Below are 18,154 nucleotides of genomic sequence, written 5' to 3' on the forward strand. Positions count from 1 at the left end.
TATCTTAATGACCAAAATCAAGACGTCTCGGGGCATTTTGCGAGCATAAAAATGGTCTGTGAGTGTCTGGCAAACATCTTAGCAACGTTTTGCATTATTCAACAAAACCTGACGAACTGCAAACACTAAATGCGGATACCCTCGCAAGCCTGCGCCGCTCAGTCAAATACAGGCTCAAAACATGCACATCTTAAGATGTCTTGAGACATGATGGATGTCTCAAAGAAATGGTCAAGCTATCTTGTTTCAACGGCAGTATGATGATGATAGTGATCTATTGAAATTGTGTGGTAAAATCTTATATAATGTTACTGGAGTGTCAAATAAAAAAAAAATTTTTTTTTCAAAATTGAATTTCCATTATTTTTTATTTCCTTGAGAGACCTGTGTAACGAGATTATTAGGTACAAACTTCGAATAATTAACTAAACAAGTTATGTTATATACAATGTTGCTTCACCTGGAACGGGATATACTGATATAGTATGATTTTTTTTTTCCTCCCTGCAACAAATATTTACAAAAGAAGATGAAGATAAACTGGAAGTGAAATTAAGTTTTTAAAAAAGAGAGCTTAATGAATAAATGATTAAACTAAATATCACAGGGCTGTGCTTGCCTCGTCGGGCCAAGGTCAACGGCTGGTTGATGGAGGTTCTCATGCATGCCAGATCCCCCACACCAGCATCTACTGAAACTCAAAAAGAATTTGCTTCTCCCACTGGTCACTGAATCAATGGAGGTTGGTGTTTGTGGATTTCACTCTGCTTCATCTGTCCTTCCTTCCTTCCTTTAGTCTTTCCTCTGGTCTCTTGATGGTTCCCTAATCCTGTTGGAATTCAGATGTATCTGGGGTTGGTGAAAGATTCTGTATTTGTGGGTGGAGGTTGGTGTCTGGTTGGTGTTAGATCTCACTTTGCTTCATCTTTCCTTCCTTTGATCCTTCCTCTGGTTCTCCTGACAATTTCCCCAATTTGGGACTCTGAATTATCTGGTTAAGGTGAAGGCTCTTGGATTTATAACAAGTTTTAGGTTCATTAAAGAGCACAAACTCGGACACACACAAAGTTCGATGGTGATGACATGTTGGCTCGTCCCTCGAGGACGTAGTTGCTTCCCTCTAACACACCTTATTCAAATGATCAGTTCATCAGCAAGCTCTGCAGCAACCTGACAACGAGTAAGAGAGTTTGTGTTGTATGGAATGAAACAAACACCAAATGATGAAGCTTTTTGCTGTGCTCACACCCGAGGACAAAGAGATGATGGTCCTTCTCATCGAGGGGGGTTCCCGTGACAGCTCTAACCGACCCATCATCGTCCAATTCAGTATGAGGTCCTACAGAGAAGCAAGATCAGTAAAACTGCCCGCGGCAACGGCATTCTGTAAGAGAAGATTGGACACATGCTGACAGGATAGAAAGAAACCGACTTATAGCCTTTGGTTGAAAATGCGAGAACAATATTACATCCCTTAACATAAATATCGTCATAAATTCATACTCTAATTATATTATTTCATTTTATAACAACCTATATAAGTCCAAGCTTAATCAGACGAAGTTTGAAAATATTTATAAACTGCATTAACTCATTAACTGCCAGCCAATTTAGAACATTTCAAAATGTTCAATACCCACGTGATATTGTGTTGTGTTCAATAATTATATATAAACCGAATCTGCCAAATGACAGAATAGACTCTCTCCTATCTGCCTTGTCCCGTTCTTTTATAATCGACAGTAGAAAAGGTAGGTTTCACAAAATGCAGCGATTACTTCTATGGACTCTAAAATTGTGTTTATTTCATATAAAATAGGCCTATGATGTCATCTTCTGGTGGTTGTGCATCAGTAAAATTGTTTCTAAGTTTGACATTTACAGTGGAGCATAATAAGATTCTTCCCCATTTACCCACGTGTACTTGTCAAAGGCAGTGAGAGCTTACCAAAAATTTCTCAGAGCTATGATTAAGTTCTCATTTTCAGAAATATCTGAAACTGTACATTCGGTGGGGTAAAAAAAAGTCCCCTGGAAATGATGATGAAATGATGAAATGTCATTAGGATTGGGAATACGCTTGGGAAACATTTCTCCTTGAGGAAAATTCTACTGGAACACAGAATTACATTACATAAATTGGCGTAGAATATTTATGATCATGCCCCTCCCTTTAAGTTCTACATGTCAAATAGAAGAAGAGCCATTCAATTTAAAATACTACAAAACATTTATCCTTGCATTAATTTAATTTACAGGTTTATCTGATTTAGATGATAAATTTCTTCAGTGGGAGTGAGTCTGAGACAATTCCACACTTATTTTATTTGCCATGTCATCAAAAATTGTGAGGGATTTTAGAAAAACGTGTGAATAAAACTGCACATACCTTTACAAATGGTCTAAAGATAACATTAAAAGTTTTATACAGTACTGTAATTTGTAATCAATGATAGGCTGTTTATTAGAGAATTTTACTAACACAAAATGAGAATTTCTAAATCCCTCTCAAATTTTCCAATATGCCTTGGATAATATAATCTGTACACAAATACTTTGTTATCGTCTTTTTATTGTTACTAATTCCTTTGATTATTTTTGGGGGTCGGTTATTTGTTTTATTTCTTATTTTAAAAATAAAATGTATGTTCATACCAGCGTATCAATAAAAAATAAATAAATAAAACACTAAACGTCACACCGGAAGCACTTGTACCGGAAAACGAGCTTGGCGCCTGTGCCGCCTTCAACGCCGTGGGGGAAAAACAGAGAGCCTTTTGTGTGTCTACGCGAGTGAGTGCGTCTTGACTGAACCCACCCAAAAACAACAACGGCCTCCACCTGCCACGCAACGAAACAAGCGACCATAGAAAGCTTTTTTTGTGGATGTGTTCACGTCTCCAGTTTTTGCGGAAAGGGTACGCATGAGAGGACCGTAAAGTGACACACGCGTTTTCTCTCCATCAAGTAAGCACGTTTCCATTCCTAACGTCAGCCCACGTAGCGTCAATACAATGTCGTTTTCTTCCTCATACCAAATAAATGTGTAGACCAACCTCACCGAATGTCGACGCGTTTCATGCTACCGTCGACCGTGGGCTCGTTATTTAATCAATTATTTCCCCCAAACACGTTTTATGTTTAAGTTAAGAATCCAACAGGTAAATAAGCCTAAAGTATTTTGTCTAGTGGAATTTCGATATTCGTAACGAAAATCCGCGTTTAATTAATTTATTTTACCCCTCCAAATTATCATTAAAAAAAACGCTGATAAAATCTGTAATATGCTTCTTCCACACACAAAAAAAACATATTCAAAGAGTCCACAAATAGGTGAATCCGTGGGTGTCGAACCCCGAGTATGCAGGCGTCCACGACAAGAAGGCGTGATAATGTAATGCAAACAAATGACGAATCACTCATGAATAAATGTAATTGACTTGTACAATTATTCTACATGTGTGGAGCATAGTCTCTATTGGGCGATACATTTTTTTCCTTGTATTATTTCTTTCTCTCAGATTCTCTTTTTATTCACTTTTTTTATACATCCTTCATTCTCCATGATCTACTTTGTTTGACCTTCAGTCGTACCTTCCATCACACCTGTTTTTTCTTCATGTTATAATCCAATCCTTCCTTCTGTCATTTCTACCTGCTATTCCATCTTCCTACCTCTCGTTCCTACCTTCGCTCCTTCCCTCCTTCCCTCAGACCAGCTTTTTATTTTGCATCCATTTCTGATACGCGGGGATAAAAGTTAGTGTGAAAAATGTGTACTGTACCTCCTATTTAAGTAGCTTTTGACTCTGATGATGTGGGACCACTTAACTTATCTCATTGCCTCCAATGTGTGATGTATTGTTATCTCAGAAGAACAGGGTTGCATAAAGAGAGTAGCTTACAACTGTGTTGGCGGGATGAATGCTGCCACGCCTTTAGTGGCTCCTTTCTATGTACTTTTGCCCACCTTTATGCACATTTCTGGCTGTGCTTTGACCTCTCGCAGTACAGTGTGAAAAGTGAGAATGCCTTGTGTTTTTTTTTTTAAGCTTGGCAATAACACCCCCGCACGAAGATGAAGGGACAGAAAGATGCTCCTTCAGACTGGTGAGACGGAATTGTATGCACACTCCAGGCAATGGCATGTTATTCAAGTGTGGATGTATTGTATCATATTACAGGGGCTGCTTGGTGGGAGTATGTTTCTTCATCCTGGGCTTGGGAACGCTGCTACCGTGGAACTTCTTCATGACTGCCTCGTTGGTAAATACACACGTACACTTTACACTTGATGAGCATTATTGACCTTTATTTATTTATTTTACTGCCGTTGTTGTTTGGTGGTGTTTAAAATCTGTTCGTTGGGAAACCTATCGTACAGGCCCCAAGCAGATACGTCACATGATGGTATTTTATTAAGTGCTTGTTGGCGTTAACCGCTTACACAGAGCCCCTAAGTCTGTGCCATATGACTCATAAAGGTGACTCATGTGCATGCTCGCGATCATACATAAAGGTTTAAAAGCCTGTCGGGGTTTTTTTTCTTTCTTCAGTTCCTTTCTTTGTCTGTTCCCATTTTTAAAGATTCGCTGAAACAGCATTTTTTTTTTCTCTTAATGTTTTGTCGTCACGGTGCAGTATTTCCAAGCGCGCCTGAATGCGTCCAACATCACAGACGGCAGCGAAAACAACAACAGCAAGTACTTCAACAGCTGTATGACCCTGTTGTCCCAACTGCCCCTACTGCTCTTCACTTGGCTCAACTCCATCCTCTACCATAGGTGGGTCGGCCATTTTTAGTTTCTGTCACATGGGGTGGTAAACTTTGATACAGAGAGACTGGAAGAGTCACAGAAAGGCTTTATTTAATTTTTTTTTGCCTTTCAGCTTTTGTTAGAGACTTTTGAAGGACTCAAACATTGAACATGTGCATTCAAAATTAGAAAAGTTCACATTTAAATTGCAGAGAAAGGTGTTTAGTGCATTTTAGGTTTGGGTTAGCACTCATTAGCTTTTTTTTACATCATTCACATTTGAAAATGTTCACATGAGATTTTTCCTCATAATAGAATGATTGAATCATTATTCTGTTCTTTTATTTTTGACTTTTGTCATTTAATAGTGCAATTTAATTACAGCTTTTACTTTTTAAATTTAATTAGTCTCAACTTATTGTCTTTTATTATAAAATTATGGTTAAAAATACATTGTAGTCTTTTGTAAACACTATGCATCCTGTTCTATTTTGCCCAAAAGCCTAATCTGGAACTTTAAACAAGTAGTGTAAGAACTAATTTAATTTATTAGAAGAAATAGAAAATAATAGGATGCAAGTATTATCTAATTCATGTATAGAAGGGAATTTAATAAATAAAAATAAATGCTAAAGTTAATGTAATATCTGCACAAGAACAAATCCATGTAGACACTTGATTTGCTTTTGGGGGCCACATTAACAGGCTCAATGTGACCCACGGGCCTTGGGTTTGACACTTGTGCTTTATAACCCAGGATATCTGAGGCCATGCGCATCGCCGGCAGCCTGGTTGTCATCCTGTTGCTTTTCATCTTCACCGCCGTGCTGGTGAAGGTGGAAATGGACACCAACCGCTTCTTCGACGTCACCATGGCGACCATCTGGTTTATCAACTGTAAGTGGCGGCCGCCGGCATTTGGCGTGCGCCACTCGTCGCCCGCTGAACGATTTGACCTCCCGCAGCGTTCGGCGCCGTGCTGCAGGGAAGTCTCTTTGGCCTGGTGGGCATGCTACCTCAGAAGTACAGCGCCGTCTTTATGAGCGGCCAGGGCCTCGCCGGCACGTTTGCCGCCATGGCCATGCTGTTAGCAAATGCCAGTAAGCACAAACACACACATACAAATCCCTGTGGTTGCCTGGTAACAGAAAAGGAATGTTAATCAAACGAAACATGCTCATTTGTCCCCTCAGGTGATGCGGAATCGGAGTCAGCGGCGTTGGGTTACTTTATCACGCCGTGTGTGGGCACGCTGGTGACACTCTTCTGTTACCTCCTCCTGCCCCGCTTGGTCAGTAGTGTGGGAAGAGCGGCTTGCCTTGGTTCCGTGTTTTGAAAAAGGAAAAAAGAAAAGAAAATCAAACTTCTGTGTGCATGCAGGAGTTTGCCCGCTATTACCTGCACAAGAGCACCAAATACGAGCCTGGCACCACAGATGAGCTGCTTACAGGTGAGTAATGCCATGTGCAGTTTTGACTTATATACAACACAAAAGGTACTTGCAATTGCACTGATATCTTTCCATACACTTCTTCTCTGTTTACTGTCGCCACAAATAATTGTCTCTTTTCATTTTGAGATTTGTCATATAACTGTAATTCACTGTCGTGCGTCTGCGTCCACTTGTTGACTTTACCGCTTAAGCCCGTGATTGGGTCCCTCACTTACTGTGAAATTCAATCAATTTGAGAGCCATTATCTCATTAGGCCTCCATTCATCCATGTGGAGTCATGGCGGCGCTCACACAAAGCCACCGTTTGTTTGACACGCGCATGCCACACTCACCGCCTGTCTGCGTGTGTGTTGTCAAGCGGAGAGTGCAGCACTGGACAACGGCAAGCTCAACGGCCACGCAAATGGCTCGCTGGCCGGAAGCCCAAACAAAGATGGCGCCTCAGAGGAGGGTGATGGTGAGGCCCGGCGGGACAGGTGCAAGGAGGCTTTCCTGTCCGTGGAGCAAGTGGAAAAGAAGCAAGCCAAAGCCTCCCTCTTTGAGGTCTTCAAGAAGGTGAGCATATGGACACTTCTTGTGAAATCTTCTCGGTGCCTCTCTTTTTGCACAGTTAAAAAAAAAAAAAAAAAAAAAAAAAAGAGGCGAAGCATGCTTTCTTTAAGCTGTTTGTCAGTTTACTGCGAAACTGACACAACAGGAAAAAGGATTAAAACATTCTATGTGTACTTGACTCATTCACTCCCAGCCATTTTCACTGAATTTTGACTGATTTTGCAAGGCCCACAGAATATTGTGTTCTATTACTATAAAAACATGGAACCTACCAAAGGAAAGATTTGAGTTTCTTCTTTCATCAGGAAAAAAAATGTATATTTATATCCGTTTCCGTTTTGCAGCAATTAGCCTTAGGATAAAACTAAGTTTCATCATTATTCACAAATCTGTTTAGAACTGTGGGGAAATCAGCTTGTTTGCAGCATGGCCCTGGTTGATCTCTTATACTCTGCTGCTACCTTCTGGCCGTTTTTGTAATTACTACATCAGAGGGACAGCACATGTTAGAGGCTTTGGAGATCATGTCCGAGAGGCCAGACTGAGATGGTTTGGTCACGTACAGAGGAGAGATAGTGAGTGTATTGGCAGAAGGGTGCTGAGTTTCCAAATGCCAGGCAGGGGGTCTAGAGGAAGACCAAAGAGGAAGTTTGTGGATGTAGTTAGAGAGGATATGAAGGTAGTTGGTGTGAGTGCAGAGGATGCAGAGGACGGGGTTAGACGGAGGCAACTGTGATTCGCTGTGGCGACCCCTGAAGGGAAAAGCTGAAAGAAAAAGAAGTTAATAATTGTAATTAGCGCTTTTCTCAACACCCAAAGGTAATGTGCTGAATGTGAGGACACACACAAAAAACAATAATAAAAAAAAACCATCACAAAGACATTATTGCTGAAATATCTTTATTTATTTTTAGATTTGGGTGATGGCGTTCTGTGTGACATTTGTGTTCACGGTCACGCTGTCGGTGTTTCCCGCCGTCACTGTTGATGTCAAGACGTCATCCCCTAATTTCAGGACTGCGTTACCAGGGAATTGGGGTATGACTGGGCTACTTTGTTTTATTTGTTGAATGTATTATTATTATTATTATTATTTATTTATTTCCAATTGTGATTTTTCTTGACTCAGAACGTTACTTCATCATCGTGTGCTGCTTCCTGACTTTTAACATTAACGACTGGCTGGGCCGGACTGTCACCACCATCATACGCTGGGTGAGTCCTTGATGGGTTCCAATGAATTTATTTATTCATTTAATTACAGTCCTCCCTCTCCATATCACAGTTAATCGTTAGTTTCTTTAAAATTATGTCATTGGCTTTGGGGGGGGGGGGGGGGGGTTTCCGAACCACTTGTAAAATTCTCGTTTCTCTTCTATGAAACCCAAGTAACGAATATTTTGGTCTCCTCAGCCTCGCAAGGAGTCGCGTCTCTTCCCGCTTCTGGTGGTCTGTCGCGTGATCTTCATCCCTCTCCTGATGCTGTGTAACGTCCAGGATCGCTCCTTCCTGCCCGTCTACTTCGATTCCGACATCGTTTTCACCGTCATCATGGCTTTCTTCTCCATCTCCAGCGGATACTTTGTCTGTCTGTCCATGTCCTACGCGCCTCAGTGAGTCCAAAAAAGCAGCATGTGGCAGTACTAATTCAGTTCAAATAAATCTGCTGAAGTTACAGTAACAACTAATAAGGCTTACGTCTCGGCTAACTTTAGCTCTTTGTTGTCAGGTTGGTGGAGGCCAAGGATGCGGAGACCGCCGGATCCCTGATGACCTTTTTCTTGGCTCTGGGTCTATCCATCGGTGCCGCGCTGTCCTTCCCGCTCCGAAAGCTCGTGTAGTTTGGCAAAACACACACAAACACGCATGAGCAAGCACAGCTGAATACAGTGGTGCCTTGACTTAACAGTGGACCAACTTTCGTGTGTTTACGAGAACCACGGTCAACGATGCACTTTTTGTCATTTGATTGAACAGGCAGATGCAAAATTAAAACACTCTACAGCGTGTATAGAAAGTACACTTTACATGAGCTGTTCGTGTTTTATCCAATAGTTTACAATTTTGCATCTGCGAGTGTGTGTGTGTGTGTGTGTGGGGTGGGGGGTGGGTTAGGCGCTGTAACAGAGTAATTGTGCTTCAAGCATGGTAATAGAACCAATTCAACTTTTGAGTCAAGGTACCACTGTCCATATAATAGAAATAAGGAACATATACGTTCCTGTTTATGCGTCCTTTTTGTTTTTTTAAGTATTTATTTCCATTTTTGTTTCTGTGTTTACATTTCTTGAAGGAATGTGTCAATGAAGGGAAGGGATTTTTGTTGTTGTTGCTTTGAGCTTGGCTACATGTAGTTTTTAAATGTATGGCAGAGCCCAAAATAGACCAATAATAAGCATCTAAACCAAATTCAGTCTCTCCCTCAAATGGCCACTAATACTTGTATGAAGGGATCATTCTGCCCTCTAGTGGAGATTGGGTCAGTTATTCATGGCACTTAAATACATTTTATTGTTATCCCTGTCACTACATGTCACTAGCATAGCTATATTGAGCAAAGTTACATTAATTGTAGTGAATACATTTTTTGTATCCATTTGAATGAAATTGGACGATTGGTCATCACTGCATTAGGTAATGTGCAGTATTTGTTGTGTTAATATTTAATATGGATAGCATTTCTTTATTTTTCAACTTTGACAGCTAACAATGTTTATTTGCATCCTTTTTATTTCTACCAATGTACTGTGCCTTGCATACATAGACTGATGTTTTACTTTGCTGGAATGCCTATAAGCCGTCCTTTCTATAAGTGGAACATCATTGTTTAACCTTTCGGGATGGTCTCATTTGTTATGCATTTCATAAGTTAATTTGTGTGGTGAAAAGGATCAAACCATGTTTTGTCACACTAGCCTAAAGAATGTGTACCGGCAAAAAAAAGTTCACGTTTATCGTGTCTCTGCTTCAGTAAATCCCTTAAAATACTTCCCATTGCGCTTGCAAGCAGTATTGTTTGTTTGTGTGTACAGTACTGTACATTTTTGCTGGACCTTAGGAGTTAAACAAGGGAACCCACGTCTAGTCTGACTCATGACTGTCAATAAAGGACTTGAAATAGTTCAATGTTGTTTGTTGTTGTCTAATGGCGCACATCATGTACATTTGGTTAGTTTGAAAGGTTGCATAAAGGCAGCACATTAAAAAACAAAACAGGCTTAAAAACTAGGAAATTTTGTTAATCAGTTACCTAAATACATTTTTATTTGGCAACATTTATATGTGTAGCTAAAAGTAGTGTTTTTATATTACCTATGCATATAGAATATTGTTAAAGCTAAACCTACTAATAAAATCAGAAAATTGCAATGTTTGTGCACTTTGTTCCTCCACCACTAGATGGCGGTTCATGAGTTCGTTTGTTCTCAAAAATACCAGTTGGGGGCGATAACAGACCATTAGGCTTGTTTGCCTGCTGACAATGGACCCCACAGACGAACGACACATTTGGCAGTTGTGGTTTGTACTTTCGTTGTTTTCAGAGAGCAAGTGTTATGTTTTGAAACACCACAATACTGTTTTGTATGTGTGTGTGAACAGACAAAACACAACAACGACCCCACAGCAGTTTGTGTACAGTATTTTGTCACTTTTTTAATATTTGAAGGTTACATAGATGCGAGCGGGCAACATTTGGGTAGACGAGAGGCAGTTCAGTTGGAGATAAAGAAAAAATGGGCTGTCTTTTTTTCCGTAACAGTTGATGGATTTTTTTTGTGCCACGAGAAGCCGACGCCAGACGACGCTGACGCTCCTCTTCTCTTCTTCTGTCCTCCTTCATCGCTTTTTGGGAGGTTGCGCTGTACGGGGAGGAGTAACAGGCCGGCCGGAGTTCATACCGCCGTACTGGTACTTTGCTTTCTTCTCGGAGGGCTTCAGGATCTAAATAACACAACAGGTTGTTTTTTTAAATAAATGATGTTTGCCTGCTTCTTCTTAACTGCAGTTTTTGAGTGGGCACCTGAAAGGAACACATGAGGGTTTCGTCCACACTCATCATGCCGCCGGCGTTGTCGAACTCGCCGCAGTAGTTGGGAGCTGAAAACAGCGTTACAAGCTGCCTCTTTGCAAAGAACTCGTAACCGTCTTCCACCACCTGGGGGCGCCACATCGTCAGTAAGTATCACAATCACGTGTCATAAATATCACGTCGCCTTTTCGAACCTGGTGGGCTCTGCAAATGAGGTCCAGGTCGTGCCGATTGAGGAACTTGCTGACCACGTCGGCTCCAAACGTGAAGGAGACGCCGCGGTCGTTTTCGCCCCAGCCCTGCACGTCCTTGTCTGGATCCGACCACAAGAGGTCGCACAGGAGACCTGGAGGATGGTACTGGACAGTTTAAAAATGTTTCCACTGTTTGTGTGTGGGGCGTGCATGTGGGCATGCGTGCGTTGTCAACTTGTCACGTGCACACAGCCACTCCAGACCATAAAAGAGGATGTGGGGCAAAAAAGGCAGCGAGAGTGTCTGACTCCCTTAAAAGGAGAAGGTTTCATGACAACACAAGCGGTATCACTCCGAACAGAACATTTAAGGTACAATTAAGAACACAAGATGAAGGTGTGTTAAGTTTTAATTATAATGAAAAATATATGTGTTTAAAAAAAGAGAGATTGTGATCCATGTCATGTGCAATGACATTAAAGCAGGAGATCAATGGACTGCTGATGACGTAAACCAAGACAAGAATGAAAAAAATGAACACATGAAAAATGAGTGAACATAAAATATAGCCATATATCATTTCATATAATGATGCTTACCTTTACTTTGTTACATTTTGAATTAAGTAGTTTTACTGCTCACTTGTCATATTCATATTCATATAATAATGCCGTAAGTAGGATGGCGTTAATGTGTCGATAGTTTTTTAATTAATGTTGAAAAAATTGTTCATCATGAAATCAGTTTCAGCCAAATCATTTTTTAAAGGGAGATTTGTTACTAAAAGTTGCTAAATTAGGTTAGTTACACAGTAGTATTAGGAAGCACAACAAAACTTTGACTTAATAACTATGTTGAACTTTTTACTTTTAACACGCAACTGATGACTATAGCATTTGTGGAATCTGAATTAAGCAGCAAAATCCCCCGTTTTTTGTCCATCTCAGGGGAGTGCCGTTTTGCCACTTGCTGCTGACTGAAAACGACATCGCAGTTGCTCAGGTAACGACCAATCGTGGCTCACCTTACCTGAGTTTGGCCAATTATGTGACGTTTGCAAGCTGAGCCATATGAGTGGTCATTACTTGAACCCTCAGCAAGTGTGATGTCATTTTCAGTACAAATCCTATTGAAATGTCTTAAAATGTCCATCCAACTTGTTTTACAGCATGCTAGCTTTAAAGTGTCCACCAACCTGTGTCTGGCACATCTGTGGGTCTCATGATGCGTCTAATCTGCTCCATAGACTGCAGGTCAGGGGACAGACCTGTGGGCGGTATCGTGACACCGCATCATGAGTGGCCGGGACCTCTTTACCCAACACGGCCCTTGTCCGGACCCCCCGGCGTACCTCCGTGGCAGCAGAAGATCTTCTCGTCCACAATGGCGGCGATAGGCAAGCAGTTGAAGCAGTCGGTGAAAGTCTTCCACAGCTTGATGTTGAACCGCCGCTTGCCTGAGAGATAAATAGCGGGGGTAAGTGATAACGCCGTACGTCGGCTGACAGCTCCGCCGAGGCGAGCGCGCTCACACTCGTCATAGAAGCCATAGATGCGGTTGATGGAGGCGCACTCATGATTGCCCCGCAGCAGGAAGAAGTTCTCGGGGTACTTGATCTTGTACGCCAGTAGCAGGCAGATTGTCTCTAAGGACTGCTTCCCCCTGTCCACGTAGTCGCCCAGGAACAGGTAGTTGGCCTCTGGGGGGAAGCCGCCGTACTCGAAGAGCCTGAGCAAGTCTGTGTACTGCCCGTGGATGTCACCTGGAGGGAGGGGAGCACGCATGGGACCAACGGATTGGTTAAAAACAGACAAAACGGGCGGGCTATGACGGCCAAGCCAACGGACGGCCGGCGCTCACCACAGATTTTGAGCGGAGCCTCCAGCTCCAGAAGAATGGGCTGACTGAGGAAAATCTCCCGGGACTTGATGCAGAGGCCCCGCACCTCGGCCTCCGTCATCTGGACGATCTTCCCCGGACGACATCCTCGCACTGGGGACGCAAAAGCAAAGTGTAAACGACACTCTTAGTCTCCTCCATTCATCCGCAAATACAGAGTTGGCGCGTTAGCTCTTCTAATGTGTATACAGTTACTTTTCCAAAGGCTACGCTTGGACTTTGCTTGGAACTTTGCTGTCATCATTCACGCTAAAAACAGCTCGGTCAAAAGTAACTCAATATGGGTGAAAAGAGGCCCAATCCAACTTTTTTTTCTTTTAATTTTTTTCATTTAACCCAAAATGAAAACCCCACAAAAATAACCACAAAATTATTTATATATATATATATATATATATATATATATATATATATATATATATATATAATTATTATTTTTTCTTTCGGGTAGTCACGTATACTGATGCGAACTAGTACTTTTGAATAATAAATCCCCCCCCCCCCCCCAAACTAAAACAATGACAGATAATTTAAAAGAAAGACCTATATATCTCAATATCACATTTTTCCTTAAAAGTGCACGAAATTAATGGCAAGCTTCTATTCTTCGAATTTCCAGCTCTTGATTATAAAATAGCCAATTCTGGTATCGGCTGCCATCACAAGTACCAATACCGTCCTTAAATTTTGTATAAAAAAGCCAAAAGGGCTGTTCCATCTGACCCAAATATTTGGGTTAAATGAATAACTCAAAAAGTTGGGTGGGTTCTTTTTATGTGTGTGAGTGTGAAACAAAAAAGTGTGTTTGTGTGTATGCGTGCGTGCGTGTGTCAAGTGAGCGATTTGATGCCCCTCACTCTGGGTTTCTGCGCTGACGTGCTTACAGATTGGGCTGCTGGATCAACTGACAAGTCAGGACTGATATAGGACAAACAAAACCCACACAGGGCTTGCCTTTCAGCCGCTAGCCTAGACAGACAGACACACTTTTTTTCCCCACACACATAATGACCTTGACGTTGAGAACGTACCATTATGAGCTTGTGCCAGGGATGTATCCCAGCATTCTTTGTGACAGTATGAAAAAAGTGGACGTCTTGCTCCCACACACATACACAAAACACGTCTCATCGCCATGGCAACCCAGCAAGAGCAATTTCCAGCATACAAGGTGTCGGCGGACGAAGCGGCGTTTGCTCTCTTGCGCAATCGGCTTTAAACACAAACAACATGTCGTAATACAAACATTTCTTCAAGCTTCTTTTTAGTTTGGAATGATTCGATCCCCCCCCCCCCCCACCCCCCCTTGTTCAGATGCAAAGTTGTCAAAGGAGAAGCGAGGACCCCGCCGATGTCAACCCGGCCATCATAGTCTCACTCGGCTCATCTTTGCTAAGGTATTATTTGGTAACGCGCTGTTGCACAATGCATTGGATGAACATCCTCCTTTTCTGACCAATTACGTGAAATGAGATCATTTCTCACTCTACTGCATGCCTCTGTTATTATATGAGTTTGTTAAAAAAAAAAAAAAAAAGGTTTTAGTGGTGCAAACACTACTTGTTAATTGTGTCAACTTACATGTGTGATGAGAGGGTGTGAGCAAGTGTTTGTGTCTTATGTGAATCACTACAAATAGTTTTTTTTTTGTACTTTCACTGAATTTCTGTTGTTTTTATGCACATTTACCTCAGCGCGGGAAAGAGGTCATAAGTTCACATTTGGTTTTCTCCCACTCGGCCAACTATTTTTTTCCACTCATTTCGGAGGAGCAGCGTTCGTCTGAAGCGCGAGACAGCCATATATGGGCATCACTTCGAGAAGTCGGCTGCCAGGACAAAGAGGGAGTGCTTCAGGTCTCCTCTCCTCGACGATGGAATGAGAACTAGACGAGCCGGCATAGGGAGCTTCGAAGAAACGCACGTGCCGCATTAGCCAAGCCAGGTGTGTTTCCTGTCTGATGCTCTCCAAATGATTGTGTAGTCGTCGTCAGTGCTACTGCTAGGACCTGCGCTGTACTGCAGTGCAAGCGTTTTTCACGGGATGTACGTTCCATAAAGTTTTCTGAATCTGAATCAGACAGTGCTTGAAATAGACCGTGACTGTGCATCCCCAAGCTGGAAGGACTCGAGAGTAACTAGGAGGGAGAAAATGCAAAGCAATATCTTGCACAGGCCGTTTTGTTCCACCATTGACATTTCGAGAAGAATGAGCGTCTTTGTTGAGACCTACCAAATAGAGAAACGGAGGGGTACTACGGTCTGGAAGAAGAGAGGGTCCAAGTCCTGGCCGAGCCCCCTTTGCCAGAGACGGTGCCAGGGGGCAAACACTCCTCGACACACAGGCTCCGCCATTGTTTCCACAACAGTGCGCCGTGCCGGCAATGCAAACTACGCAGCTCCAAAATGTCATCATTAAGAGTCTCTCAATCACCAGGGCTATAAATGAGAGATTTTGCTCTTAAACATTTAGATTTGTGCACAGGACGGACGGACTTGGCAGTCACTTTTGACTTCCTGTCCGTAGTGCCGCTGAGAGAAGAATTGAATCCCGGTACTCGTCACCGCTGGGTTTCTTAGTATCACGGACAGCTGTGTGTGCTGACATTTAGTAAGACAGCTCTGTTGCTATGTGTATCTATGTGTCCGCCATCTTTGAAACAAAACACCAAAATGTATTTTGGTCTGTAGACGGTGACGGGATGTAGTGTTCTGACACTTATACCATTTTAATTGGTGTGTTGTTGTTGTTTTTTACAGTATACAGTGAACTCCACGCAGAGTTGCGGTTTGGTGGCCTCTTGGTGCCAAGAAATTATGTTGAAATGAATTTAAGAGCTTAATGTACTGTTAAGTGTTCAGTAGAGTAACCATTTGCTCATTTGACATAACCTACCACCAAATTGTAATCCCACTACAGTGTGGTCAATGATCAACAAAGCTGCCGGTGCAATTTCAGTCACTTTACTGAACAAACGGTAACCGAGAGGCACTTTAACAATCTTGAGCCAACAGCAGCTAATGCTACACTGATTGGCTGACTCCCACATCAATCAGCAGGTCCCGCCTTTTGAAACCACACACATTCAAAGTCACAGATACTAACAAATATAATGTGCCTCACATGCACATTTGCATTGGTATTATGCGTAAAGCTTCAAAATATATAAACAATTTAAATATATGGTCGCTATCTTGTGTCTTCTCAGCTGCTAACGCTGTCAGAATCAAGTCAATAACGCAGTCAATTATGTAACGTGCCCAATCAATCTGGATGGTGATTAGGCTGTGCTGCACAGTGTGTGCAAACTGTTCAATATTTGTTCAGAAGTTCAGTCCATGGCGTGTTTACAAAAGACACAAAGCAGCCATGTTTCTGTGTTTTCTGCCTTGAGATAAACAAACAACACAGACTGATGCGGCCGACCAGATTCCACCAGCAGCAAAGATGATGGGTTCCAGAATCAACTGCAATAGGTGAAAATCCGCATTAAGACTTATCTTTTAAAAACAAAAAAAACTTGTCTTTGGACATGCATGTGCAATGAGCGTCAACAGCCCTTTGCGTTAATGAATGTGCTCATTGTGTATCGTACTATACTATGCCCGGGGTATTAATAAAGCGTAGAACAATATGCTGTTAAAAAGTAAATTTAAAAAATGGCTAATATAGAGGGGAAATTTGTACAATGACAAATTTAATTTATTCCATGCCTTCTTGCGTAAATATTCTCATGTAAACATAACATGCGCGTGTCACATCCCCTTGAAAAACAACTGCGATTCTTCTTAAGACTGCTAGAAAATTCAACAGGCGCACCCCGGTTTAAGTTGTTTCCTATCTACCAGAACCAATTAACTGTGCTGACACATTCGGCGTAGGATATTGACCAAGTTGCGTTCCATATTTGGGGGGCATAACACCAACTTTTGTGAGTGAGGCGAACCTGAAGCTGGCGCCCACCACTGAGCTGCTGCGTTCAAGAAACACGAGCCGCTTTTTTAAAAATAGGACGCCAACTTTGCTGTGTTTGATTTCGGCACGCATCAGTGATGACATCACGTGTAAAGCGCTTGTAAAAAAGAAAAGAAAAAAGACGTTGTCAGAACGTTAATAACGACATTTACCCCACCTAGCGTCGGGGTACATACAGTCAACGGCCGCAAAACGACAACTTTTTGTTGCCACGTAAACGCCACACATCGGTTGCAAAGATTTAAGAACCGATTTTAAAAAAACGTGTAAATACAACATAAAGAAGGAAAAGGGGAGGATTCGGCTTAAAGGTGCGGCTGTGATTTCACCAGCAAGACATTTTTCCCCCAAAGCCATTAGCAAGTCGAGCAAAGCTTTAAACTGTTGGCCCCCTGGACCATAATAGGGGGACGCAATGTCACGAATCGCAAAGGAATCGGCGGTGAAAAGAATCCCACTCACCCTCTAAAAGCCTGGAAATCAACGAGTCCACGTCCAACTCCCCCTCCGCCATTTCTGTTCCGAAGAGCTCGCTTGCGCCGCAGAGTGAAGGAGGCTCGGAAGGTACCGCCTCACTGGTCTCAAACGCACCACTGACCTCCCCGGCACAGCCGTTTATGACATGCCTCGCGCTGCCTTTAAAGTCCCTTGCATACGTAAACGCACTCACGCGACGAGGCCGTCGATTCAATCGGCCACAAGTCGATCAAGAATGATCCAAAGCGACTAGTTTGGATATGACGTATTTATTACACGTTTTCGTGATAATTACAAGAAACTGTCGTATGTCCTACGATTGAAGAGAGGCCATGAAGGCATCGTTGTAGCTTCTGCCTTGGCGACCATAGACATCAAATATACATAAAGTACGCATTTGTGCTGAGATACGTCAGTGCGTCTGCCATATTGGATGTGTATGAGGCACCCCATGTCTTACTAGTGACCCCCCCCCTCCACACACACACACGTTTTGTGCACTGGTATAACGGCTACATTTGTAGTGATGTAAAATAATAATCGACCACGGCTCATAACATAGGTGCCATTGTAGTTTGTTCCGTGGAAATGCCATTATTCTGTTCCAGTCACACAAAAAACAACATAAAAAAATCGGAACATGTTTTTAATATTAAATCTAGCACTCTACTCTAATATTGTACTTTATTAAAAAAAAAAAACGGACTGTTGTCACATAATTGAATACAATGAAAAGAATTAAGTAGTTTGCCCAAGTTCAATTTAGTTGTATTTAACTTTTATGTGTAATACATTTGCATTTAATCTTTAAAACTT

The 18,154-nt window shown here is 42.0% G+C and overlaps 2 protein-coding genes and 1 long non-coding RNA gene across 3 annotated transcripts; 2 read left to right on the forward strand and 1 right to left on the reverse strand.

The window, feature by feature from the left end:
* Nucleotides 1–2,723: 2,723 nt before the first annotated feature.
* Nucleotides 2,724–8,857, forward strand: LOC147159492 (equilibrative nucleoside transporter 2-like). Its single transcript, XM_086060261.1, has 13 exons — nt 2,724–2,967; nt 4,053–4,110; nt 4,185–4,266; nt 4,642–4,784; nt 5,515–5,654; nt 5,723–5,857; nt 5,951–6,048; nt 6,138–6,207; nt 6,570–6,766; nt 7,678–7,801; nt 7,893–7,978; nt 8,177–8,376; nt 8,493–8,857. Exons 2-13 carry the CDS (start codon nt 4,079–4,081, stop codon nt 8,602–8,604), a joined length of 1,419 nt encoding a protein of 472 aa, XP_085916387.1. The 5' UTR covers nt 2,724–2,967; nt 4,053–4,078; the 3' UTR covers nt 8,605–8,857.
* A 1,534-nt stretch (nt 8,858–10,391) lies between these two features.
* On the reverse strand, nt 10,392–17,633 carry LOC147159493 (serine/threonine-protein phosphatase PP1-beta catalytic subunit). Its single transcript, XM_086058125.1, has 8 exons — nt 17,324–17,633; nt 12,848–12,979; nt 12,519–12,749; nt 12,339–12,443; nt 12,183–12,254; nt 10,988–11,139; nt 10,785–10,919; nt 10,392–10,705 (listed from the first exon to the last, which is right to left on the reverse strand). Exons 1-8 carry the CDS (start codon nt 17,373–17,375, stop codon nt 10,601–10,603), a joined length of 984 nt encoding a protein of 327 aa, XP_085914251.1. The 5' UTR covers nt 17,376–17,633; the 3' UTR covers nt 10,392–10,600.
* LOC147159494 (uncharacterized) lies at nt 12,151–16,092 on the forward strand. Its single transcript, XR_015090416.1, has 3 exons — nt 12,151–12,463; nt 14,201–14,283; nt 14,662–16,092. It is a non-coding gene; the product is annotated as an uncharacterized LOC147159494 (long non-coding RNA).
* Nucleotides 17,634–18,154: the final 521 nt, after the last annotated feature.

Source organism: Leptonotus elevatus, chromosome 17 (assembly GCF_054856555.1).
Source record: "Leptonotus elevatus isolate MCC_2025b chromosome 17, RoL_Lele_1.0, whole genome shotgun sequence".
NCBI classification, from domain to species: domain Eukaryota; kingdom Metazoa; phylum Chordata; class Actinopteri; order Syngnathiformes; family Syngnathidae; genus Leptonotus; species Leptonotus elevatus.